The 26,855-nt window shown below is 37.1% G+C and overlaps 2 protein-coding genes across 2 annotated transcripts in view; one reads left to right on the top strand and one right to left on the bottom strand.

Annotated features, from left to right (window-relative positions):
• Positions 1–8,798, top strand: part of LOC120532836 — a 69,818-nt gene extending 61,020 nt beyond the window's left edge. Inside the window, exons 6-7 of the mRNA XM_039759246.1 lie at positions 896–1,006; positions 7,861–8,798. Coding sequence (XP_039615180.1) covers positions 896–1,006; positions 7,861–7,967 — 218 coding nt within the window. The 3' untranslated portion in view covers positions 7,968–8,798. The remainder of the gene's footprint in view (positions 1–895; positions 1,007–7,860) is intronic.
• A 5,049-nt stretch (positions 8,799–13,847) lies between these two features.
• oclnb (occludin b) overlaps positions 13,848–26,855 on the bottom strand; it is a 51,016-nt gene continuing 38,008 nt past the window's right edge. Inside the window, exons 5-9 of the mRNA XM_039759245.1 lie at positions 24,881–25,014; positions 21,883–22,095; positions 18,286–18,457; positions 17,378–17,419; positions 13,848–14,275 (exon numbers count right to left, since the gene is read on the bottom strand). Coding sequence (XP_039615179.1) covers positions 14,174–14,275; positions 17,378–17,419; positions 18,286–18,457; positions 21,883–22,095; positions 24,881–25,014 — 663 coding nt within the window. The 3' untranslated portion in view covers positions 13,848–14,173. The remainder of the gene's footprint in view (positions 14,276–17,377; positions 17,420–18,285; positions 18,458–21,882; positions 22,096–24,880; positions 25,015–26,855) is intronic.

The raw sequence follows: 26,855 nt of genomic DNA, 5'->3' as shown, positions 1-26,855 counted from the left end.
CCAAAGTTTATTAATTTTCTTCAGCAGTGGGACACGTCTTCCCCGTGCCACACAGCCCAACACAGTCCCAAAGAACAAATACCACCAAAACACTCTCTTTTTCCTGTTCCACCACACCTCCTCAAGCTTAGTCCTCCCCCTCCTGACTCTGGCTCCTTGAGTGGTGGTGGCTGGCTCTTTTTATAACCCACCCGGAAGTGTTCCAGGTGCTTGACCACCTGGTCCTGATTGCACCTCCGGGTGGGGCTGAAGAATCATCCATCCTGGCTGCTGAGTCCATGCAGCTCCCCCTAGCGGCCATCCAAGCCCCTAACCAGGCAGTGGAGGACTCCATCTCCCATGGAGCACTGCGGGTGGTTGGAGAATCACCATCGACCAGGGAGGCTGCCACCAAGCGTCCCGGGGGAGGTACTGCACTGCCCATGGTGGCTCCCTCGGAACATAAGCAGCAGGGGCGTCTCTGCCGGGCATGGGACCTGGCTGTCCTTCACACCAACAGCCTGAATCTTAAATAATTAGTGTCTATCTTCCTCATTCAGTATCTGTCTGTTTGTATGGCAAACCCCCCCGTCTAGGAGGCATCAGTTCAGGTTCCTGCCTTCCCTGCACATTCAGCTGCTGTCACCCGGGTAGTGGACTCTCATGTCTCGTGGCTGTTTATGATCTCTGGTACAGCAGCTGTTTACTTGTGCAATCTGCAGCACTGCAAGTAGCTTCGGCAAAAAGGTAAATGAACTGCGTACTTGTTCAGTCACACGCTTTTACTAACTCTCTCTTCCAGCTGCTACCCCGGGAAATATTTGAGTTTCTAAAAACTCTCTTCCGACATTCATTTCTTAAAATGATTTTGAGAATGATAAGAAGATGGCTGATTCATTTTCTGGTTGCCTTTCAGAATCAGAATCCAACCCAAATGTTTCCACACACATTATGATTGCTATTGGAGTTGTTCTCTGTGTGATTTTCATTGGAATTGCCATATCATTCTTCATAAAAAAGAAAATTGGTTTGTAGATATTTTTATTTTATAATTTTTTATTTTAGGGAAGTGGGGAAGATGATATTGAGAGATGAAGTATTGTATTTAAATGTGTTTGTCTCGGATGACCATGTAAACGGGAGAAGATGAAGTCTAACAAAAGATTTCAGTTATGTAGTGAGCAACTATACCTAATAAAAGTGCACAAACATGGTGATTTACTGTCACTGCAATGTAACAAAGCATGATAAAGGGTAATATTTTTCTAAATGTCTATAGGAGGTTAGCAAAAAATGTGTTCTGACTTCCAAAAACGCTAGATTTGCATTATAAGCAAGGTGTCTATAACTGTGTCCATAGTACTACAATTTCTTTTAAAAGCACCATTTTTATAACAAAACAATATGTGCCCATACTACCATTTTCACATCATTTACAAAAGTAAAGTAAAACAACTGAAAATGCTTAAAACATAAACATTTAGCTACACTGGGCATGCGATGATCAAGTAGAAGATCCATGGAGCCCTTTCAAGTGTTTGCCTAGCATTTCAGTGGTAGATCAGAATGCTCCTAAATTTTTTGCCATTATTTTCAATAACAATATTCACACCTACATGTTTAAATAATGAGCAGCTCACTGAAACTAGGGAAGAAACTATTTTATTTTAAATAAGCTGCTTCGCCCAAGAAGATGCATTGACTTCTTCTAAAAATGGTCTATTGTTTTTTCTTATTTCCAGCATTGTATGAGCATTACCATTGATTTCAACAGAACAAGCGTTTGCCTGAATATGCTTGATTTTCCAAACCACTCATTAAAATATGTAGGTGTGAATAGTGTCATTGAAAATAATGGCAAATAACATTTTAAGTAGTTTAGGAGCATTTTGGTCTGGTGTAAATTTCTGGTGTAAATGGGCCCTAAAAAAGTGGTAACGCTGCAGGCTGTGGGATTTATTGCAAAATTGTAGCCACTTGTAAATTATTTGCCTTGTACACATGTATACAGCATTCAAACTGTACAAAATGCAATTCAGATGCATACAGATAAGCTCCATGGAGCAGGATCTAGCTAATATAAAAAACATGCACAATCTTTTCACCATTTTGCAATTATATAAGAGATCGAACCCAAGCTATCTTTCTTAGATATCTGTGTAATTTAAAATGGAGCTTTGAAGCCATAATGACACCAAGATTCTTTGCCACCTACAGCTCAGCCAATGACAGCAATTTTTTTTTTCTTTTTAACATCACTTTAACTTGGGTGGCACAGTGGCGCTTAGGAGACTCAGGTTCGCTTCCCGGGTCCTCCCTGCGTGGAGTTTGCATGTTCTCTCCGAGTCTATGTGGGTCTACTCCCAAAGACATGCAGGTTAGGTGCATTGGCGATCCTAAATTGTGCTTGGTGTGTGTGTGCCCTGTGGCGGGCTGGCGCCCTGCCCGGGGTTTGTTTCCTGCCTTGTGCCCTGTGTTGGCTGGGATCGTGTAGTTAGGATATAATTAATAATGGATGGCTGGATCACTTTAACTTTTTCCAAGTTGCTGGTGAAACTTTTTCAAAGTTCTGGTCAGATGTGAACTTTGGCCAATTAGGACAAGTGAAAGTTTATTATGTACTATGAATTCATCTATAGCTTCTGTTATACAAAGATCTTGTAATACTGTGCGCAAAAAAGGAAGAAATAAAGCGACCCATTGTGAAAATAGTGTGCTTCTACGCTTCATTTATGGTTACGTCAGTTTGTTCATGTGGAGAATTCTAAATTCATTATACAGTGCATCCAGAAAGTATTCACTGCGCATCACTTTTTCCACATTTTGTTATGTTACAGCCTTATTCCAAAATGGATTAAATTCATTTTTTTCCCTCAGAATTCTACACACAACACCCCATAATGACAATGTGAAAAAAGTTTACTTGAGGTTTTTGCAAATTTATTAAAAATAAAAAAACTGAGAAATCACATGTACATAAGTATTCACATCCTTTGCTCAATACTTTGTCGATGCACCTTTGGCAGCAATTACAGACTCAAGTCTTTTTGAATATGATGCCACAAGCTTGGCACACCTATCCTTGGCCAGTTTCACCCATTCCTCTTTGCAGCACCTCTCAAGCACCATCAGGTTGGATGGGAAGCGTCGGTGCACAGCCATTTCAAGATCTCGCCAGAGATGTTCAATTGGATTCAAGTCTGGGCTCTGGCTGGGCCACTCAAGGACATTCACAGAGTTGTCCTGAAGCCACTCCTTTGATATCTTGGCTGTGTGCTTAGGGTCGTTGTCCTACTGAAAGATGAACCGTCGCCCCAGTCTGAGGTCAAGAGCGCTCTGGAGCAGGTTTTCATCCAGGATGTCTCTGTACGTTGCTGCAGTCATCTTTAATTAATCCTGACTAGTCTCCCAGTTCCTGCCGCTGAAAAACATCCCCACAGCATGATGCTGCCACCACCATGCTTCACTGTAGGGATGGTATTGGCCTGGTGATGAGCGGTGCCTGGTTTCCTCCAAACATAACGCATGGCATTCACACCAAAGAGTTCAATCTTTGTCTCATCAGACTAGAGAATTTTGTTTCTCATGGTCTGAGAGTCATTCAGGTGCCTTTTGGCAAAGTCCAGGGAGGCTGCCATGTGCCTTTTACTAAGGAGTGGCTTCCGCCTGGCCACTCTACCATACAGGCCTGATTGGTGGATTGCTGCAGAGATGGCTGTCCTTCTGGAAGGTCCTCCTCTCTCCACAGAGGACCTCTGGAGCTCTGACAGAGTCACCATCGGATTCTTGGTCACCTCCCTGACTAAGGCCCGTCTCCCCCGATCGCTCAGTTTAGATGGCCGGAAAGCTCTAGGAAGAGTCCTGCTGCCTCATGTATAACACCGTGCGTAGAACTCACACTATAACATGGCGTAAGCACAAAAGCCGAAATGTGCTTACGCACAGAAAAATCCAGATGCAGGAATCTGTGCGTACTCCAACTTCCACGTTCTTCTGCTACATAAATTCCGATCAGCGTGAAAAGTAACGCTCGTGTACACGCTTTATGTAACGCCCCAACTCCTCCCAGAATTATGCCTCTTTGAATATGCAAATGAATATAAATCGCCCTTAAACTCAGCCTTCTGTGAAAAGACAATGGGAAAAGCACGGGGGAAAATATAAGAATTTCAGCGAATGCCAAGTGGAGGCAAAGGAAAAACATACTATTTTCTCAAATAAACCGTGGTATAATCAACAAAAGGAAGTTGATCGAGTGACATAGCGTGTTGGAGAAACTTGAAAGCTCACGTTCACAAAATCGCACAGTGCCGGAAATAAAAAAGAAATCACATATCAAAGTCGCTGTGAAAAGGCGAGTTGTAGCCCACTGTCTGAGTGTCATATGAAAGTTTATTAGGGTACAGAGAAGAAAGGCACACAGTGGGGAAAAAGCACGAAATGTCAACTTCAATCTCGACATTTCCACTTTAATCACGTAGTTTATTTTGTCATTTAGTAGAACATCATAAACTTCATCTTAAAATCGTTTAATTAACCAGTTTCTCAAATCACTTTGTAATTAAAGTAGCACGTTAAATGCTTTGTTTTGTATTTGATCTTCTACTCGTATGTGCTCTATGTGTGTGAATCACTACTTGCTTCTTAAACTGGCTCTCTTCCTCCAACAGGACACAGAGTCCATTACATTCGTGATATTACAGCTCTCTGAATAACTAAAATACTGAGATGTATACGTGATGTCATTTTCATGATGATAGGAGTTAAAGCACATTATTAAACATGTGTTTCACTTCGATGAAATAATTTATTGCAGCAGTACTCAGGGCGCTCTAGGCTTGTGGTGGCACTGGGTAGAGGAAGAATCGGTGGCTCCTTCGCCCGCCAATGTCAGTAAGGTAGCTTATGCACGGTGGATGGTCACGTCCGTTGCAGACACTGCATAGCCGCCTCGTGCTCATGACACAAGCATTTAACTTTTGCCGAAATTTGTCACTGCGTTTTTAGCTGTGTTGTTATTTTCTCTTTCTGTTTTATATTCAATATATATTGGCGTAGCCGTCACTGTAGTCAGTGCTTTTCTTTCCCCAAGTAACCGATCGCCATACAATCAGCTCTGTAATAGACGTTAAGCCATCTGTAAGCTTAGCGCCGATTCTTCAAAACGTTTAAGGAACATTGAAATATCTTCGTAGTACATGTTTAATTATTCTATCATTAACAACACTCCCAGTGAAGAATATAGATTATGCCTATTTAAATGAAGTTAAAGTTTTATCTGTATAATTTAATAAACATATTTTGCTGCATTTCACCTTAAAAATGATATCATCATCATATGTAAATACGCGCTTTATAAAGTGGCTCAGGTTGTGCGATATTATAACTGTAGTGCAAGTTTACAGTGGGGTGATTGTACTGTACTGAAGTACAGACAGTTCTACAAGGAGCAATTGATTGAGTGCATTTAAAGTTTTTGGTATGAAACTGTTTCTGAACCGCGAGGTCTGTACAGGAAAGGCTTTAAAACGTTTTGCAGTGGCTGAGACAGCGTGTCCTTAAAGCTGTATACCGATATATCTCTTTCCGATCAGCTGCTGCTGTGATTCACACTCAGATACAGTGATATAAATACTCAGAGCGGTGCAGTGAGAGTAAAATGGAAAAAGATGATCCGCTGTGGCAAATCCTAACGGGAGGAGCTGAAAGAAGAAGAAGAAAAATAATAAGAAGAGGAAGGTGCAGTGAGAATAACAACGCTAAAGCAGTTATGGTATTTGGAATACTATGGCTGTTCCCTGGACCATTATATTGTTACAAGTTAATTACAATCAGATGCATTACACTAATAAACAATATGCAGTTAGTTTCAGTGTATTTATAAAGCCACGTCAGGAAAATAATGAGTAACCACACAGGAACAGTAGCACTGCTTTGACGCTGGGTGCCGCCAGTCTGCAAAACCAAGCGGAGAACTTGCGTATGACAAGGCATGAGGTACCATGGAAAAGTGCGCGGCTTTACGCCAAGTGTAGGTTTTATACATCGCGATTTGAACGTGGAAAAGTTCTTACGCAACATTTCTGTGCGTACGCACCGTTTATACATGAGGCCCCTGGTGGTTTCGAACTTCTTACACTTATGGATGATGGAGGCCACTGTGCTCATTGGGACCTTCAAAGCAGCTGAAATATTTCTGTACCCTTCTCTAGATTTGTGCCTCAAGACAATCCTGTCTCGTAGGTCTATAGACAATTCCTATGACTTCATGCTTGGTTTGTGCTCTGACATGAACTGTCAACTGTGGGACCTTATATAGACAGGTGTGTGCCTTTCCAAATCATGTCTAATCAACTGAGTTTACTACACATGGACTCCAATTTAAGCTGCAGAAACATCTCAAGGATGATCAGGAGAAACAGGATGCACTAGAGCTCAATTTTAAGTTTCATGGCAAAGGCTGTGAATTCTTATGTACATGTGCTTTCTCAATTTTTTTTTATTTTTAATAAATTTTCTAAAATCTCAAGTAAACTTTTTTCACGTTGTCATTATGGGGTGTTGTGTGTAGAATTCTGAGGAAAAACATGAATTTAATCCATTTTGGAATAAGGCTGTAACATAACAAAATGTGGAAAAAGTGATGCGCTGTATATCTGCCACCAGACATTCCTATCACGTGGCTGGCAGAGGCATTCCTAACTTGTGGTACTTTGGAGTACTTGAATTTTTTACAATGCTTGTAAATTCGATGCTTCTTCTTAAAGATTTTTTTTCAATTAACATTTTGCAAACCAAAATTAACTTTGCATACCGGAGTCTGCAGCAGTGCTGTTATTGCTGGTACACCATCTCTTGATATTTAACTATGCAAGTACTGGACAAGTGTATCACTTCTGCCTTTGTGCAGATGGCAAAAAAATCCTGATACTTGTTTTCTGCGCCCCCACTGCTAACATTTAATGACTTATCTCTCTGTTTTATTAAAAAAGTTTTCCATTGTGTCCGTGATATTGCGCCTTGACCACTCCTCTCCTCACCGTTCGCCCAGTCACTACTCCTACTGCACATGCCCTCTTTCCATACGACCCCGTGAAACCCTCTCAATGCTGCAAACTCGCCCTTCAATGAAGTCAGTTGTAATGGCAAGGCAGAGAAGCAAGTTATCTATTGAAGAATGTCAGTTTTAGATTGTGATAGAAAAAGGACGGCAAGAGTTGATAACGAACAAAAAAGAGCAGCATATAATACAAATCAAGAACAAAGAGAATCGTTCAATAAACGAAAAAGAGATAAATATCCCAAACAACCTGTGAACAGAAACACAAAAAAGCAATGTTTATAGAATGTAAGCTAATTCATAATATTGCTTTTGATGACATGTTAATGTGATTTAGTTTTGTAAATTGTATTATTCATCAGTATTTAAAATAGACACTTGTAGTGAAATGCTCAAGTAACTGATTTTCTGTCTCTAATAACTAAGCACCAAACAATTTCAGGTGAAAGCAAAGTCCCTTCATTTCTGATCTGGTGTATGATTTGGTAATTATTAATACAAAAAAAAGGGTGTGGACACTCCTCAACAATGAAGGCTTTCAAAAATTTCAATTATTTTCCTTAAAATGTGTCAGTTTATTTTTAAATGAAATATGATAGGGTGTTGGCACCTTTTAAAGGTTAAAATGACAGCTATGATTTTTCTTGATTTGAGCCTTTACATCAACAAAAGACCAAATTTTGAACAAAGCTATGTAGACTACTGCTGTCCTGCATATGTCAATTAACATGTCATCTGTGAGACTGCATGATAGACACGATGTTCTCAAAACCAACAAGTAACTAAGTAATCTTGGCCTATTTATTTGGATTTTTTTTTAGATTCAAATTTGGATTCTGATGTCTGCGTTGAAAATATTTATGAAAATGTGGGATGGAAAGAAGAAATGCCTCTTGAGAGACTGAATTCTACTAAACTTCCTGGATAAGCAAAACAAAACCTAAGTGTTGGTGTAATTTCAAGCTCATAATATTGTGTAAAGATTGTGTTCTCTGCTGGACTGTCCATAACCTAGGAATCTAAACTTTCCTTCAAAATGACCAACGCGTCTAATCTCAATGAAAGTGTGTTTTAGCTCCTTACAAATATTTGAATGAGGTTTTATTTTCAGTAGTTTCACTGCTTAGGTTAATCTCTTCAAAAGCCTTATGCTACAACCTTTACTTAAATGTATTACCTGTCTGAAAAATGTGAAATGATTTATGTTTCTAGTAACCTTTCTTGTATTTAGTTTCTTTGCTCATATGTGTCAGAAGAACAGCCTTTATTGTATATTTTCTTGTTATACTTTGCCTGACTGATACTGGAATTCTTTCTTTTACTCTGAGAAAACTAGAATGGACTTTGATTTTTTTTAAAAGAATGTGTGCTACATTTTTCTACTTTACGGTAACTAAATGAAAATTAACAAAGCAAAGTATATCAATCGGCCACAACCTTAAAACCTCCTGCCCAATATCATGTAGTTCCCCCTCGTGCCACCAACACATTTCTGACAAATCAAGACATGGACTCCACAAGAGTAGACCTCGGACAAGCGGCTCTTCAAATATGTGCAGTGCACACCATAGGATTCCACAAATGCAGGTGGCGGTGGCTGGATGTGTCTGGTGGACAGCTGCTCTACCATCCAATGAAGGTCTGCACAAGGCTCATTAGCAAAGTCCATATATGGTTGTTTCAGAATGGTAGGCTGGATTTGAGGTGAGTTCACATCTCTCTATTATATAAAAAAAATCCTGGGATGAGACAAGACTTTTTCAGAGAAATACTTTCAAGTCCCGCGAGACAAGACTTTGTGCCAAGAGATTTAACAATGCCCGGGCCCGGAAATAAAAAGACAAACAGTAGATGACAAAGTAGAATGTCGTGAAAAAACGTTGGCGCGATACACATGCAGAGCAAGTTAGAGATAATGAAAGTAGTAAAATTCAAAAGTCTCAAAAAAATAATAGTAAAGATCACATTAGCGCAAACAAACAGAAATTACTTGGTGAAATAACGGAACAGCGAAAAGAGATTAAGTATAAATTGTTATAATAAATATAGATTGATTAAATGTTCAGATTTAAACTTTTAGTCTGAGACTTGTAGATCATCTAATTCATGTTGCCATCAGGGAAAAAGTAGTGTTCCTTCCCAATGAAGAAGTGTATCCGTGAGAATTAAAAGATTTGTTGTTTGGTGAAAGTGAAATCCACATATGTGAGCAGTAGAGACACGAAGTGGCTGGAGCATAGTGCAGGCCGGGGGGTTGGCAAGCAATGCGAGCAGGGGGCGAAGCCCCCTAGTTTACAAGATGATTTTGATTTACGAAGAGTAAATGGTTCAGAAATGTGTATATGCCAGGTTTTGTTAAGCAGATTTTTTTTGGCCTATGTATTTTCCTGTGTTTTTGGCACCGACATGCATGGCCTGTCATATTATGCAATTAACCATGCGGATGAGGATAAATTCTTTCAGGAGGAGTGACATTCGGGCATTGCACCACTGGCAGAAGCTGCATGGGCTCCTTTTCGTTCCTAACTGCACAATATATTTATGTATAGAGGTTAGGAGCATGCACTGATACAGTGCGTTGCCAGATTAGGAGCCGAGTGCAGCCATGCAACAGGTGATACCTCAGCACCATACTAGTTCAGATGGACTGAAACAGTGTGTTGTTTTTTTATGGTGGCTGGAATGCCAATTCTGCCACCAACCTCCAGGTTTTTCCCTGCAGGTTGAAGGGCCTACATGCAGGGATGCACGCAGATTAACGTCATACCCAGGATGGAGCAATTGCAGGTTAAGGGCCTTGCTCAAGGACCCAACAAAGTAGAGTCTCCTTTGGCATTTATGGGATTTGAACCGGCAATCTTCCGATTGCCAGTGCAGATCCCCAGCCTCAGAGCCACCACTCCATCCATAGTTCTAAATATACTGTATATTCTGGTAGTTTTCAAGTATAGTATGTTCTCGTATATAATTTTCAATTGCTACGAAATGTGCTTCACATTACAACTGATAGCCTTCTTATTTTAAGTGTTTTGTACTATGACATTAACTACCATTCACAAACTATTACATTTACAATCAAATAATTAAAAGGAAACTTTTGAAATTTTAATACTACCATTAATATTTAATTATGAAATGCACAAATTCAGAACTGTCATGTACAGTACTTAGGCATTGATCTGGTATAGATTGCCACACAGTCTCCCTTGCTTTCTTAACAGCAGATGCATTTTTTGGGTTATTAGAGAAAAGACTACCATCTCTTTTCCATGTTTTTCTATTTTATGACAATTACTAAAACTTTACATGATGCACCAAACATTTAATCTGTTTTTCACTTATAGACAGGGTACTCAATCTGCAGATACTGCACTTTCCTCTGGGCTTTTTGAACAAAGATGTCAGCCATGATAAGTTGTTGGGGTTGCTTAAATATAACAAGTGCATGCATAATTGTGGATTGCCTTAGCCCGTCTTGAGTTAATGAGAAACACTTTGTGTTCATGAAAGCAACTGATCCTTCATTGGAAAATGTGGTTTGTTCAAGCAAGGTATACTCAGTTAAGTCTCAGTGTCATAAGCGTATTTTATGTAATACCCCCCAAGTTTGACACCAAAAATAAGATTTTTTTTGTGACCACCCATATTTTTTGACTAACACATCAACATTTGAGATTACTGATCAAATGTAATTGATTTTTCCAATGCATTTATTGTAAATTTTGTAATTACTTTTTCTATAATACAAATTGTGATCAATCACTCTGATTGAAACTTGCCTTATCAGTTACAGTATGTTTAGTAAATTTAAGAGGACCAAATCATTTTATACAATTCTCGGCTGCAAGACAACTATTTTCTGAGCCTGCTGGTTTCTTTGGCCCTTCTAACAAGATAATAATCACACAAGCAGTAAAGTAACAATTTTGAGAATATAATCTCCACTTACGCCCTTTCATAATTAAAAGTTTTCTGCTCTCACTGGAAAAAAAATCTAATTTTCTCCTGTTTTTACTAAAAACAAAACAAAAAAAAAAAAAGTGGTTTGCTTTCTTTCATAATTTGCAACATTTATGCCCATCAGAAATTGCCCCATACGTACTCTAATACATACACATTTTTTCATAATATAACGTTTTTGCTTAACTGACAATATTAACCCGTTTTTTCATTATAATAAATAAGAAAAATCTTTTAGCATTTACATTCGTTAAAACTTTCATATACATTATGATCTCATTTTTTTTTACTGGAAATATGTACATTTCTCAATAAATGCATTACATCACAAAATAATGCAGTAACATTTTTTTACTTGAGTTGCACTTTAGTTAGTCCCTTGGGACCATAGAAATATAATTAGCAATGCCTACAACTAAAACCATTCTTTAATGTTTAATCCAGATCAGTCTGAAAATGTGAGACACAGCAGCCTGAGCCCATGACAAGTACTAGCACATCTATGTTTATTCATATAAGGCCAATTTATATACAAAATATGCCAACTGAAGCCTACATAAATAACAAGGATGTGCCAATGCAGAACTACACTCCTATAATATTGCTATTTGGCAAAACTCCCACCTCTTAAACAGTCTAGATCTAATGTTCAAATAACCTCTAAAAATTGACTGAGACATGCCCGGACACCATCAGGCTGAGACCACATCTTTATAAACCACACGTTTATTTACAATCAAACTGCACAGTCCCACACAGCACACAGTGATCCCAGCACTAATCACCCTCTATCCGGGGCTCTCTCTGAATGTCCGTGGGCCACCTTACCTCTCTCCACGGGAGCTTCGTCCCGCTCCCGACTCTAGCTCCCAGACTGTAGGAAGGCGGGCCCTTTTATTCTCACCCAGATGTGCTCCAGGTGTTCCCTCTGACGACACTTCGTGGTGTGGCAGAAGTGTCAGGAGAGCAGTCGGAAGCACTCCGGGCGTCCCTGGAGGGATGATCCTCCATTTTTCTGGGTGTGGCGGAAATAGACAATTCCCGGGCCCTCTGAGACTTGGGGCGCCCCCTGGCGGTGGCCACGGGCCCCTATGGGCCTGAGCCTCCTTGCTTTTCTCCCATGGTCTTCCTCTGATCCAGGGCAGTTGCCCCCTCCTAGCACAGAGGATGTACATGCCACCCCGTCCATCAAGGCGTCCCGGCTGGGTCTGGCACCCAGCTGGTTGTGATACGACCCATTTAAAACCCAGCCATTGAGTGTGCTTTTTTGAGGTAATTAAAAATGTTAGATTTATACATATTGGTATTTTGCACAAGATGTTTTTGAAAACAAAATGACAGCATATGGTAGGATTGCCTCATACCTCCAGAACCCTGGGTTCAGTTTCCAGCCCAGGCGCAGTCTACTGTAAATATATAGTTTGCATATTCTACCTTTATCAGAACAAACTGAAATTTTCATTTTCTTCACTATACTTTAATTTCAGTGAAAGTCTTGAAAAGCCAAAATCTGTGTTGTACATTTAAAACTCCAAATGTCCAAGCCAAGGTGAATTTCTTAAGAAACTAAATTGGGTGAAAACTCCTCCTGTGTTCAGCATAAAGAATGGCCAATTAATCTCCAACCTAAGCATATGCAAAAGTTAAACAAAATTAAAACTAGTATGCAGTTAAGAATTATGTACCCAATCAACCTTCATGTCTGGATCAATAGCAAGAAGAAAACTCTCTAAGGTGGTGAAACATTGGATCGATTGAAAAGTGTATATCACAAAATATATAAAATTTCTCATTTTGATAAATACAGTATTATGGAATAAATTGTATTACAGTTGTCATGCCTTAATCAGGAAGAGCACTAGCCAAACAAATCATGAGACAAGGCCACCTAACAAAAGAGACATCATTGAGCAAGTGCATTTTTTCAGCAAACACTTTGTTTCAGTGACAAACCTAGACAAGAGGAGTTTGTACACAACTACATCCATTAACAATTCTTTACTATAATCAGGATCAAACACAGGGAGTTAAGTCAACAGAAGTCACTAATAGCACAGAAATTTAAAGTATTTTGTATTTTCAGTCCTTCATGCTTTATTTGATAGGATTTGATAGGAAACATAAGACATTTGACAAATGAGAGACCACCATGCAGGCCAGTTTATTTAGCTAATATCTAACCTGTCCCAATATGCTTCAGTATAGGCAGTTATCCTATTTTTATAATTCTCATGTTTATCAAAATGTATTACTCTTTTCTTTAGAATATTGAGATAAAATATACTGTTAGTTGGAAATAGGTTGTAAACAAGAACAGTGTCACTTTTTTTTTTTTTTAAACCAAACTTACCTTCATGATATTTAAATCTTTCCTAGTTTTATCAAAGAGCAGAAACAGCTGACAGATTTCCCAGTTAAAAGGTCATTTTGAAAATAAAATGCTAAAGTGTTTTATTTAACTTCCTATTTAAAATGACGAGAATTCCAAAACTCAAAGCACTTCTGTTACAATACTGTCAAGATTCTATGAAATAAATGCACAAGTTAGACTAATTAAGGAAACTGGCAATAGTGTAATTTAAACATTTGTTTTCAATGATCTTTACAAAATACACACAATGCATCAGGTTTAGATAAAAAAAAGATACAAAAAAGAAATATGCAAAAGTGACAGTGTATGTACATTCAGCATATTAAAACACAAATTAAAAGTTACATTTCCAGAAGTTAAAAAATAAAGTTAAATTCAAATGTATATGTTGAGTAGTAATTCCCACATGCAGAATTAAACACAGGGTAAAATATATATACATTATACAGTAAGTGTGTGTGTATATATATATATATATTTTTTTTTTTTTAAAAGAGATGGATATTGCAAACACCAGTTCCTTTAACTTGTGGAAAAAGACATCAAGCTAAATGTTAAGACAGAATGTGCTCTTTCCTCTTTAATGTACTTGAATATAAAACTGAACCTTCAGAAAAAATGCAGCAGAGTGGTCACACGAGTGTATTAACATTAAAATTATACTTTCTACCAGTCAAGGTAGACCAGCACTGATTAAATTTTAACTCCAATTAAAATGTCCCAGTTCAAAATTGAGTTGCTACCACTCTCCCATTCAGATATCAGGGAGTAAAGGATTTTAAGGTCGTATGTTCTTTGGGTCCCTAGGACTTGTGGCTGTCATAGTTGCCAACCTTCTGCTTGATATGAGAGAGTTTTCCCTTCAGGTGTCGGCAGCGCTGCTTCTTTTTCTGATAATCTGGAGACTAGAAAATGGGAAAATAAATTAAATTGTCCTCTTTGTAATTACAGTTGTTTAATAAACAGTTTCACTATTTTACCAAAATGATAAATTCTAACCTTAAACTTAAGAAATAGTTCACTTTGCTGAAATCACATAATTCAATTTAAATAAGCAGGGAGCTTATTGTATGTAAAGCAGGAACTCTCCCTGAATGGGGGGCGTCAGTCCATTGCAGGGCACACTCACTGACATGTCCACAATTACACATACACCTTTGGACTGCAGAGGGAAACATATCTAGAGAAGAAGCACCCAGAGACCATACACCACAGATGTAATATGCACACAGAATGGCTTGCACATTAGCCAAATGCCTAGTGTTGAAGTTTTACAGCTCCAAACACGCCTGTGCCACTGCTCCTTCCACGATTTAAAAAACATTAGGGCAAGGTGTTATTTTAAAAAAAAAAAAACACCCCAGAGGGTTACGAAAGCACTAGAGTACACTTAACTGGCACATGAATGATGGGTACTAAACATTAATAGAAAAGGATCAAAATACAAACGGGGAAAAAAAGCAAAAATGGTCAACATAAGCATAAATGCGAAAAATTAAATTACACTTTTCAATGACTGTGAATCTTTGTTAGAGAAATTAAAAGTATTAATGTAATTACTACTGCAAAATTGTTTCCATTAATTAGCAGCATACATTTGTATTCCTCATTTTTCCCTCCTTGGCGTTTTTAGTTGTTGCATTTAAAAAATTGACTTTTAAAGTTTGCATCGTAATTACCAAAGTCATAGCAGCCAGAAAGGTCATTAAATCCCTCCAATTACAGGATGCAGTGTTAAAGATGTTGTACTACTGCAAAGTTTTTCCATGTATAGAAAAACAAAAAACTTTCCAAGACATGATGTTTTAACAGAGGCCTGGCACAGTAGGAAAAGGGTCAACATGACGCCCTTATATACACTTTCCCTGCCACCACGGTTTTATTAAAATTAAAACGTATATGCCAGAATAGTTCTAAATTCACTTTCATTCATTAATGAATAGAAAGCTACACCCTTACTGACTTGATGAGTTAATTTTGAGTTTTGCTTGGGTGAATCCATTTGATCCAACTAGGTTTTCTGCTCATGATGCTATTACTGCCAGTTTAGCAAAGGGTTGGGGAAGCCTGAAAAGTTCCGTAGACACACCCAAGTAGCAGTAACAAACAATGGTGGGTCCCAACTTAAAAACAAAAAAACGTGAATACAGCAGATCTACTTCCCCAGAAGTCTCTCCATTCCACCATCCAGGCATATCAGTAACAAACTCTTCATTTCCATTACTATATCTGAATATCATATTGATTCCATACCTATTTAGGTTTGCCGTTAACATTAGCTGAAAGGCAATTACTGCGATATACGGTGTGTTACTGTAAATTAAACTATAAAAATGATTTTTTTTTTATTGTATTGAAGCCCCTCTGTCAGTAATGCATGTGTTTTGATGGAACTGAACTGCTTATCATTGGCTATAATGCACAGTACGCTTGTATTTTAAAATGTTTTATTCAGAACAGAAGAAAACTGCCTATGGATTCTTCTCTGCTATTGGAACTGTGCAGATAATTAGGTGTTATTTGCAAGGAAATGTACCATTCAGAGTGTACCATGAAGGGTACAAAGGACAGCTGCTTGTCCATTTTAACATACATGAACAAAAAAGCAGCTTGCAATTTTCAGGATTTATTTCATAAAGAACATATTGTGTGCCGTTTTCATTAACAGTAACCTACAACTACAGCATTTATCTCAAATTGCCTGTGTAAACTTTTCTTCTTTGCTCATATGTGATTTAGTTGTGTAATTAAACTAAAATTCAGTTACTATTATAATGTTAACCCAAAACATGATACATAATTAAAACTAAAAAGTATGACAATATTACACCAGTTCTTAAATGTTAATTAACCTCAACGCTAACCCCGAGGATCTCTTGGGTGCAGAATTCTTTTTAAAACTCATTAAACCTGGGGATTGGCCGTTATAAATAGGACCTACAGCATTAAACCCGAACAGTCTGGACAGTAGTCTGCTGCCATCTAGTGGACAAAACCATCATGCTACAAAAAATACAATCCTAGATATTACTATGCATTTACGACTCTATGGTAAATCATAAATATTCATGAATGGAGTGGATCCTTCAACCAAAACACACAAGGGCATGAAAAAAATGCTGTAAGCAAGTTTTAAAGCAAACAGAAATTAGACCATTAGTTGAATGAAGTGATAGAGATGACAATGTGAATTGGTCTTTAGATGTTGACAATTATATTGAAATTTATGCATATAACGTGGTATGACTGAACTACCATGATATGCCTGGTAACCCAGTTGTGTAATACTGCAGTGGGGTGCAGTATGTATGGTGGAAAAATGACTGATTAAGTGGAAGTAACAGAAAGACATCAGCCCCCTACATAAACTTCATTATGCAACAACTGTCAATGTTCATGTCAGGGGAAATGTGGAAGTCACTATTCCTTGTGCTGTGGTAGCAGACAAAAACAATTGCACAGCATTGATCATGCACGTCAGGTACTGTCATTCTACCCTTTCATGAGCAAGTAAAATAGGGGGGGGAAAAAAATGGTATGGTTCTACTGTTTTTATTGTAACATCGGGCAGTGGGTTGGTGAAGGTTTCAAAACATATCACACAAAGGATGGGTACTAAATCTACATTAATACAGCAGTGGACACTATGGCCATACCTTTCTTATTGTGCTTATGCTGACATTTTTAGTATTTGCATGTTTGTTACACAATTTTTTTCTTAAATTTTGGCAAATTTTTCTGGGAATAAAAGTAACACATTAAGAAAGTTTAAAGATGCTTTTCAAACCCACTCTTTCAAATAAAGGGTTTAGATTTGGTAGTTTAAATGGCTGAAACAAAGCTTAACATATGCTCCCTGATTATTGCATAATCCCGGATTAAGTTCTAAGTAAGCGAAAATATCAAAATACCTATGCCAAGAATGATGAGTGAAACAATGTTTTTTAAATGATTAATTCATTCTACAATAAAAATGCATAAAATTTAAAAAAGGGTAAAATATTTACCTTTTTAGAATCCTTTAGATTATTATATTCTTCAGCAACAGCCTAAAATAGAATAAGCACAGTTTTTTTTAAAATATGCCCTAGTACTAATCAGAAAATAACCATAATATGCCAACAAACCATAAATCAATTAAAAGATGTAGAAATTTAAAAAAAAAAAAAAGCCTAAACAAATGAACTAGTTCTACCATGCCATTGAAGTGTATTTATGTTCTAATATCAACACAACATGCAGATAAGATCTTCAGTAGAATGGCACATAGCTCAGCCTGTACAGCATTTTTTTCAATCTAATCTACAGACAGGAAGAAAAATGCTAAATGAAAATCCAAAATTATTACTGAACAACTAATTCCCATCTGTATCTCCAAGTGCTTTTAGAAATAAATGCTCAGAAATTTAAGAATAATGATGAGAACATTACTTCCTTTGAAGCTTATCCAGACACAGGCTTGGGGATGGCATTTGCCAGGAAATACCAGGTGACTCAATACAGCCCAGTCAATTTTGGCCAAAAAGAAGTCTCCTAGAGCCATTCTTAAAAATAATGCACACCTCTAAGAGTAGTGTTATGTCAAAATAAAATCATTTGTATTATATTGCAAATATTGAGATATACAGTATACTTTATATTTTAGCATTACATGTATAGTGGTAGACTTAATCTGTAATGCATTAGGTTCACTCTTAAGTGCTTATGCAGGGACCCTCTAAGTCAGACAGTCATCAAAAATCTGCGTAAATGAGCTGTACCACACACACCAACCCCTAGGGCTGATGGGTTCTGAACAAACTGAGGATCAGTAAATAGGAGTTCAACACAAATGTATGTCCACCATGGAGGCATGGTGTCAATTTGTGGCTGCTTATGACAATTACATATTTTGCTTTCCATTTCTCAAACTAACCCGATACTCCCGTGTTCCTTCCTGTAGGCTATCCAGCTGGCTATCCAATTCAGCCAGTTTACTGTTGATATTTTCCATCTCTGATTGGATCTTCTTGTATTCCTGAAGGTCTGAGTCAAACTCCTTCTTGTACTGCTGCCTCTGCTCATCTGTTGATATAGGTGGGTAGATGCTGCATGGAAACATACAATGACAGGTAAGTTGAGTAACCACTGTTCAGGAGGTCCAATGATTTGAAACTCTGGGTAATTTAATGCTATTTTAATTAGAATATTTTTACAGAAGCCTTTGATGTTCATAATAGTTATTTTCCTAATCATGTCTGAACCTCCAAGACCAAATGCCCTTATGAACAGAACATGGAGATTTAGTCGTGTTTTGGCCACCTGGGCAAAAAGAACACTACTTCCTTTATGAATCAATGGTTCCTTGACATCGCCATTTTCAACATCGTAATAAAGTACATTTATGAGACAGTTAAAGAAATTGAGTGCCACAGGAGGCAATGATTTTTATTTATTTATTTTTTTAAATAACATGTTTGCGAATAAAAGTGATTTGAACTTTGCCATTACTTTGCCACATTGCTATATTTGTGATGTATTAAAGATAGACTGGTATAATCAACTTCTAAAACCAAGCACCTCAGAACGCCATCTCTCCTCTGGGGATTTACTTCACTTTTTAGACTAGAACATCTTCACAGGTTCTACCATGCCCACTCTTTACACTGTTCTTCCATCTGGTAAATGAGTTAATCCATCAAAACCAACAGCACCTGGTTTCATAATAGCACCTAAAGTTGTCATGTTCTGAATGCATTAACTATCATGTTGACCTTATTCAGATAGTGAAAGGGATTCATTTACCATCTTCTATATTCTATTATTATCCTGCATTAATGACTTGAATAGCCTTCTACAATCACGTCTATAGCAGACATGATGCCCCCTTTAAAAATGCATATTTTTAAATGGTGTTTCTATGTACTGTTAATTTAATCATTCAGTCTTGTTATGATGCAGTTCCATATATAAAGTAATCTAACAAATTTATTGTCTCCAAGTGGGAAAAATGTCTCTAATAGACAATAATGCAAGCCATAAAAATTTTCCTTTGTAGAGAACATCTAGCTTGAAGTAAACTTTTACCACCATTATAACACATTTTCTATAAGTCATCTAACCAGTGCAACATATCCGGGATGCATTGATGAAGTTATCACACCAATTTATCTTAAGGATTTCTGCATGTACAGTAGATGCAGTAGCTCAATGGCTCATTAAACCGTTAAGCAGTGGCATTTCTATAGCTCTGGAGAATATGGATATCCACTGATTCACTGTTGTACACTTCTATAGCAGACATCTGTAATGAGAAGTTTATTTTAATGCAACTTACCTAATAAACTATTAATTTAGTATTTAGCCATTAAGAGTGAACCAAATAAAAAAAAAAAAAAATCTGCTAATAAACTTCCAGAACCTTCCATCTGCTTGTCAGACTTTGCACAGACCTTCCTCTATTCTGGTTGCAAAATTACTACTTTTGTATGTGCTGCTTCTATTTAGTAGATATTAAAATCTGCATATTCTCTGTTGTATTCCCTCATATCGAGAGAGAGAGAGAGAGAGAGATTGATTCTAGGTGGCCAGTGAACATACTGTGATATCCACAGAAAAATACAATGTGCTATCTTGCTTTTATATTTGATTACAAGCAAGAAATGCAAAATAGAGAGCAATAGCTTTAGTAATTAAGATGGCACTACTAGAGTACAGTGATAATACTGCTAATACTATTAATTTGTACAGTATTCACCCCCATATTCTCAATAAAATATAAGAATCAATCTCCTCACACCACCTCGTTATAAGTACAAAAACTGGTCAGATCTAGGCTCTACTTGAAAGGTTTGCATTGATACAACATCACATTTTCTGCAGACAATTTAAAGTCAATAGTTTTGCTTTCAAGCAACCAAATACATAAATGTGTGTATAACCCAGTTAAACTGACAGTGCACCTATTGAGCAAACACACAAAATGTTAAGTTAGAGTGCCAGTCTTCTTTAATTACTTAGTACAACAATTTTGTAATCTACAACTTTTCATAAATGTATAATCCCTGTGCTATTACTTTGCTATATCATATGCCACAAACAATTAAAACAGTGGTTATGTATATCATGCATAGCAATCATAGCAGTTTTCCCTCTAACCACATCGTAACTGCTGTAAATTGGTAATGGTATGTTTTAAGATTTTTCAGGTAAAGAAAATTAAAGTTGAGGCAAGTGATTTCCCCAATCCAAAGATATCAATATAAATTATATGGAGGACAAGGTGGAATGAGATATTTGAAACTGAGAGCTCCAACTATCTGCTTTGCAAAGTATGAGATACAATGGAAATTAAATCCGCCACAAACAAATATCCGTACTTTAAGTTCTTTCCAGATGGGCTTGGACTGTTCCAACATCAAAAAGTGGGTCAACCACAATTACATGTTCAAAATTTGTTTTACTATTCAGAAAAATAAACTGTTTGCATTCCTATCTAATATTAAAGTCCCTTCTTTAGGGACTATGTTTAATAAGGTGATTAGCATAGATTAAAACCTTTCCCAAAATTATTCCATTTAATGTTAGGGAATGAAAGATTTTTTATTTTTAACGGAGATTTTTTTGGGGGGAAAAAAAAAATTCATCAATAAGAATAAACTAAAAAGAATGTCATGATTAAACTATGTGCCAGGCTTAATTTTCTCTCTCTTCATATTTTTGAGGAGTGGTATTTTTTTTTAGCCTGTCAAGTAGCCTTCAGTCTACCCCTATGTTTTGCATTTGATTTTTTGAAAGCAAGCAAGCAAGCAAGCAACATCCTCTTTTAAAAAAAAAAATAAAAAAATCAATCATTGCATATTAAACTGTGCAGTATCATGTTTTCAATACCAAACCATCAAAGAGCTTTAAAATTCTGAGAAACTGTTATGAGGTTTATACTCCAAGGACACTTAACTTGGGGTGCCTTTTCATCTGTATTTAGAAATGTGAATTATTGCTTCAAGATGTATGGAGTTGTTGTAAGATGCTAGAGCGTGACCTCTAAATTTCAAGCTCAATCTCCACAAATAACTCATTCTGTATCCCTGAACAGGACAAGTAACTCTATTACCGTACTAGCAGGATAAGTTTTTAAAAAAACGGAATAGATTAAACATCTCGGGATAATGGGTGTCATCAGTTTTCAAATATAATGATCAAAGCATAATTGACTTGAGAAATAAAGCCACCAAGAACCAACCTAATTATGAATGAAATAAGTACTACATTTCAGCTCTCAATATCAAAACAATAAAATTGCACTGCACTGTTTTATTCATTTATCAATTTGCCTATTTACTTATTTTTACTAGTTTAAAGTTTTACTCTGCCAGCCTAACTATTTCTCATGTGTGGGGTTGACTTGTTAATATGAACTGTTATTTGATTTTAATAAAAATCAATAAGATGCAAACAAAAAAAAAAATGCACTGTACCACAGATTTAGGAAAACCTTGAAAAAGCAGGCTGGTCACACTGCAGAAGTTCCTACCTATCCCAGTCTTCATCTTCAAGCTCTTCAGCAGACTCTGCTCCTGTAGTGTAATCAGCATCACAATCCTGCATATCTGGTCTTTTGCCTCGACCAGGCTTCTTCCTCTTGGGTGGCTTCTGCTGAGCAGGTTGGTTAGTACCCACTGAGCTGCTGCTGTACATGCTTTGAGGAGGTGGGAAGTTCATCAAGGGGATAGTTGACTCATGGGGACTGAGGGAAGGGGGAAGAAGAAGAAATTGGTAAGTGATGGAATGCTCGGCACAAGCAAAAAAACATTTAGAGTTTCAGTTGATTGAGAAAGTGTGTGTGTAAACACATAAAAGCAATTTTGAGCCGTTTGCAAATGTCCTGTAGGATTCATAGACTTTGCTAAATCAAGTCAGTGTAATATACATTTAGCTTAAACAGTAAATCAATTAGGAATGGCCCTAGCAACTGATACAAAACAGACCAAAAAAGAGGAATTTGTTTAAGGGAAAAAAGGTTCTTAAGTGTTCCGAGATTTTTCTAAAAGATAATCAAAGTAGCTGAACCTACATTGGCCTATTTGGCCTTCCTATAGATAGTCTAAAGCAGCAATTGGAGACTTGACCAGCAAGGTTGCAGACTTCTGTTTCATCTAATCTGATCTCTAGATGGTTACACCTTTAACTGTAAACATCTCCTTTAAATTAGGCATTTTGTGTTTGCTCTTTTGCTTAATAGAGCTAAGAATGCATGCTTAGCAGTAATGTATTAAGCTATTATTAAAAGCACATTGGTTCCTATAAGTTAACATTTCATCCAATTTTCTGAACTTTACAGATTTATTGTAGCATCTGACAACAATTAAATGTCACAGCAGAAAATATAAGCCACTTTCCTCATCATTGTACTCATAACAAATAGGTTTAGAAATCTGAGATTAAGTCCCATCAACATTTATTTTTAAAGCTGGTGGCCTGAGAAGCATCAGAATGCTATGCTATGATGCCAAGAAAAAGCTTACATATCAATTTATGTAACTCTTCACTTACTGTGCATCTGTGGCGGTTTATAAAAAAGTTACAGCTTTATTAAAAATTAGACACTATAAAAACAGTACAATTGTGGCTTTTTAAAATTATATACTGTAGCACAATGGCTAGGAGTGACCTAATATAGTATTAAAATATAACTGAATGCAATTACATGAATGTAAAGAGGAACTCTGCTGTGCAAATCACTAAATAAACACCAAGCTCTGTACTTGAGAAATGTACATCATACAAGAACACAAGTGAACAATTTCCAATTGTCTTAACAGCATTGAATGGAATAAAAACATTATATAGAATCAAAAACTGTCAAACTAGAATGAGCCGGACATCCAGTACATGTCCCTTCTTGAAAGCAAAAGATTAAGCATTATTTGTATTTTGTTTATATTAATTGGGAGTTTTTTTGTACTTTAGCACATAGTAATTATTACAGTTTTAAATCTAATTCTCTCTCTCTCTGCTAATGTGGGGTGAGAAAACTGGCACAATAATGGCTCTCATCACACGATCCAAGTGGGTGCTACACAGTAGTGGCGATTGAAGAGTTTCCCCTCTGTCTAAGCACTTTGAGTAACAAGAAAACCGCTATATAACCATACGGAATTATCATTATTAAATCCTACTTGCTGCTATTGAATATTTTTTTGTTATTATTATTAAAAACGTAGGTTAAGGTTCCCTTTTCAGATGTTTTTTTTTTTTCATTAAAATTTTAAGGGGTGCTGATTAGGGTGGCACAGTGATGGAGTGGGTAGTGCTGCTGCCTCGCAGTAAGGTGACCTGGGTTCACTTCCCGGGTCTTTCCTGCGTGGAGTTTGCAGGTTTTTCCCCGTGTCAGTGTGGGTTTCCTCCCACAGTCCAAAGACATGCAGGTTATGTGCATTGGCTATCCTAAAATGTCCCTAGTGTGTGCTTGGTGTGTGGGTGTGTGTGTGCCCTGCGGTGGGCCGTTTCCTGCCTTGCACCCAGTGTTGGCTGGGATTGGCTCCAGCAGACCCCCCGTGATCCTGTAGTTAGGATATAGCGGGTTGGATAATGGATGAGATGCCGAGTATTGTTAAGTGTTTGTACTTTATCTGAAATTCAGGGCAGTTGTGACTCCACAAAACCAAACAAACTAAAACACACATACAAGGCCAATTGAAGTGCCCTACTGACTATGAATTAATAAAGCGCACAGAAAGCTTTTATGAATATGCCTTTTAAATAATTAGAAAAGGCTACTGGATTATGTATATGCCAATTAACAACTACGATTAGAAATTGAGAAGTTGTGTACATTTATCCAATTCATTTTATGCAACTGTTCAATTTATAGTTTTGTGTTTTGTTTTGGTTTTTTTTTAAATTAATTCTGTTATTTACAATGTGTAAATTGATTTACTGCTGATTTGTTGCAAGCAGTTGAGCTAACTGTGCAAATAAATTATACATAAAACCCAAAAAAGTCAGGTTATACTACAATTTAGGTTGGAAATATAACTAAGGAGATGTCCAAAATATTGTTTAAAACAGAGGACTTGATGATAAAATGTATTTAATAGGTTTTCACTCATTTCTGCTGAACAAGTTTATTGAACAATTTTAAGCAAAAAGTCAATCCCAATAAGTCAGCACTTTCAATTATAAATTAAGACAGTTTCACTCTTTACTAAAATACTTTAACTGGTACAATGCTGATTATGCAGTAAATAAAAATGATCTGCAGTTTACAAGAAACGAGTGGCCTGGTAGATCTCATATTTTCTATTTTATACAATTAACCACTTAAAAACTGACAATAAGATTGATGTTAATGGTAATAAAATACATTCTCATGACAGAAAATGTAGGATTTAAATTCCATTAGCATCAGAAGGCAGCACTGTAGGAGCCTTTAGCGTAACATTTAAAGACTAAATCTAATGTGGATATCTCAAAAAGGAAAACACACTTCATGCAGAAAGCATACAAAGTAAATGAGAAGAGACACTCACGGAGACAAGTGAGGATTACTGTAGCTTGGCTTGAGATATTCCTTCGGGTCATCCCCCATCTCACTCACAGTACCGTTCACCTTTTCTGGATACTCGGGTGACATCTCACCAGAGGGAGGGGAGACATTGTTCACCTGTATAATTTAAAAATAAAACAAGTCAGTATTCTAATGCTTTTGCAGTGGCCATCCTACCAAAAATCCTAATGTTTGCTCATTTTTATAAAATGACAAGTCAGAGCGTCAGATGGTTTTTCTGACTTATATTTACAAGTCATATTGTCACATAAAAGCAAAATTTACATGCGAGCTATTTCATACATATCTGTAAAAATGTAAAGCTATGTTGAAAAGTTTAAAAAGAGTTAAGACAAAGTTTTCAATTAAGATATCTACATTTCTGTCTCTCGTGCATTATCTGAATCAGAACTTAAATTGGATTGTAGTTTTTGAAGCATTGCATTTCCACTAGACCACCACAGTAGGATCCAGTAGCAGAAATAAGATTTACAGAACTGAACTGAAGAATTTCTGCTACATATACAAAGTTATAAATTATGGTAAAATGGTATGGTATGCAATCTGAAGCACTAATAAATACAAATTTTCATTTCTAAGTCATTAAAAAAAAAAAAAAAACCTTGCACATCTTTATGCAGCTCAAACACTATCTCTCATGCTCCCACCTTAAACCTACTGACATAGCTGCAAGGAAGTATTTGAACTTACTGCAATTAAAAACCCACAGGACAGATTAGGAACACACCTGTACTCCATAATCATATAATTATTTAATTTGCCAATAGTAAGGCAGCAGCACACTGCATAAAAATTATGCAAATACTGGTCAAGAGCCTTTAGTTAATGTTCACATCAAACACCAGAATGAGGAAACAAATGCGATCTCAGGGACTTCAACTGCCTGAAAAGCTGGTTTGAACATTTCTGTAACTGCTGGTCTACTGGGAATTTCATACACAACAGTCTCTAGAGTCTATACAGGAAAAAAAAGTTCTGTGGACTACAGGAAAAAAAAGTTCTGTGGACAGATATGCCTTGTTGATGAGGGGGTCAGAGGAAAATGGCCAGACTGGTTCATGCTGACAGAAAGGCGATGTTAACTTAGACAACCACACTGTACAATCACAATGAGCTGAAAAGCATCTCCGAATACACTACATGTTGAACCTTGAGGCCAATAGGCTAAAATGGCAAGAGACTATTTTGAGTTCCACTTCTATCAGGCAAGAAAAGAAAGGTTGTGCCTGCAATGGACACAGGCTCACCAAAACTTGTCCGCGGAAATGGGGGTGGGGGGGGAGGTATGGGAACAAAAAAAAAAAAACACCTCGTTTGATAAATCTTGATTTCTGTCAAGGAACACAGAGAGTGTCAGAATTTAGAGCCAACAACACAAATCCATGTACCCAACTTGCCTAGTATTTAACAGTAAAGGCTCTTACCAGGATAATGAATTCCTACCTCAAACAAGTTTAAATACATAATTTAAATTAATAGCATTCTTTTCCAGATCAAGTAGAGGGGAAAAAAAAGTATAGAATCACTCATTGTTGTGAAAAACAAATTGTGATTATTTTCTTTTGATTCCCTATTAGTACATGTGTGTAAATGAGAGGGAGGTCAGTGGAATGGTGAGGATGCAAGAAGTAGAGTTGACAAAGGTGGATGAGTTTAAAATTCTTGGGATCAACAGTACAGAGTAATGGGGATTGTGGAAGAGAGGAGAAAAAGAAAGTGCAGGCAGGGTGGAATGGGTGGAGAAAAGTGTCAGGAGTGATTTGTGATAGACAGATATCAGCAAGAGTGAAAGGGAAAGTCTACAGGACGGTAGTGAGACAGCTATGTTATATGGGTTGGACACAGTGGCACTGACCAGAAAGGAGGAGACAGAGCTGGAGGTAGCAGAGTTAAAGATGCTAAGATTTGCATTAGGTGTGACGATGATGGATAGGATT

This window comes from Polypterus senegalus, chromosome 7 (assembly GCF_016835505.1).
Source record: "Polypterus senegalus isolate Bchr_013 chromosome 7, ASM1683550v1, whole genome shotgun sequence".
Taxonomy (NCBI): domain Eukaryota; kingdom Metazoa; phylum Chordata; class Cladistia; order Polypteriformes; family Polypteridae; genus Polypterus; species Polypterus senegalus.
Note: the sequence above shows the minus strand (reverse complement) of the source record. Positions and strands in the feature narration are given on the sequence as shown.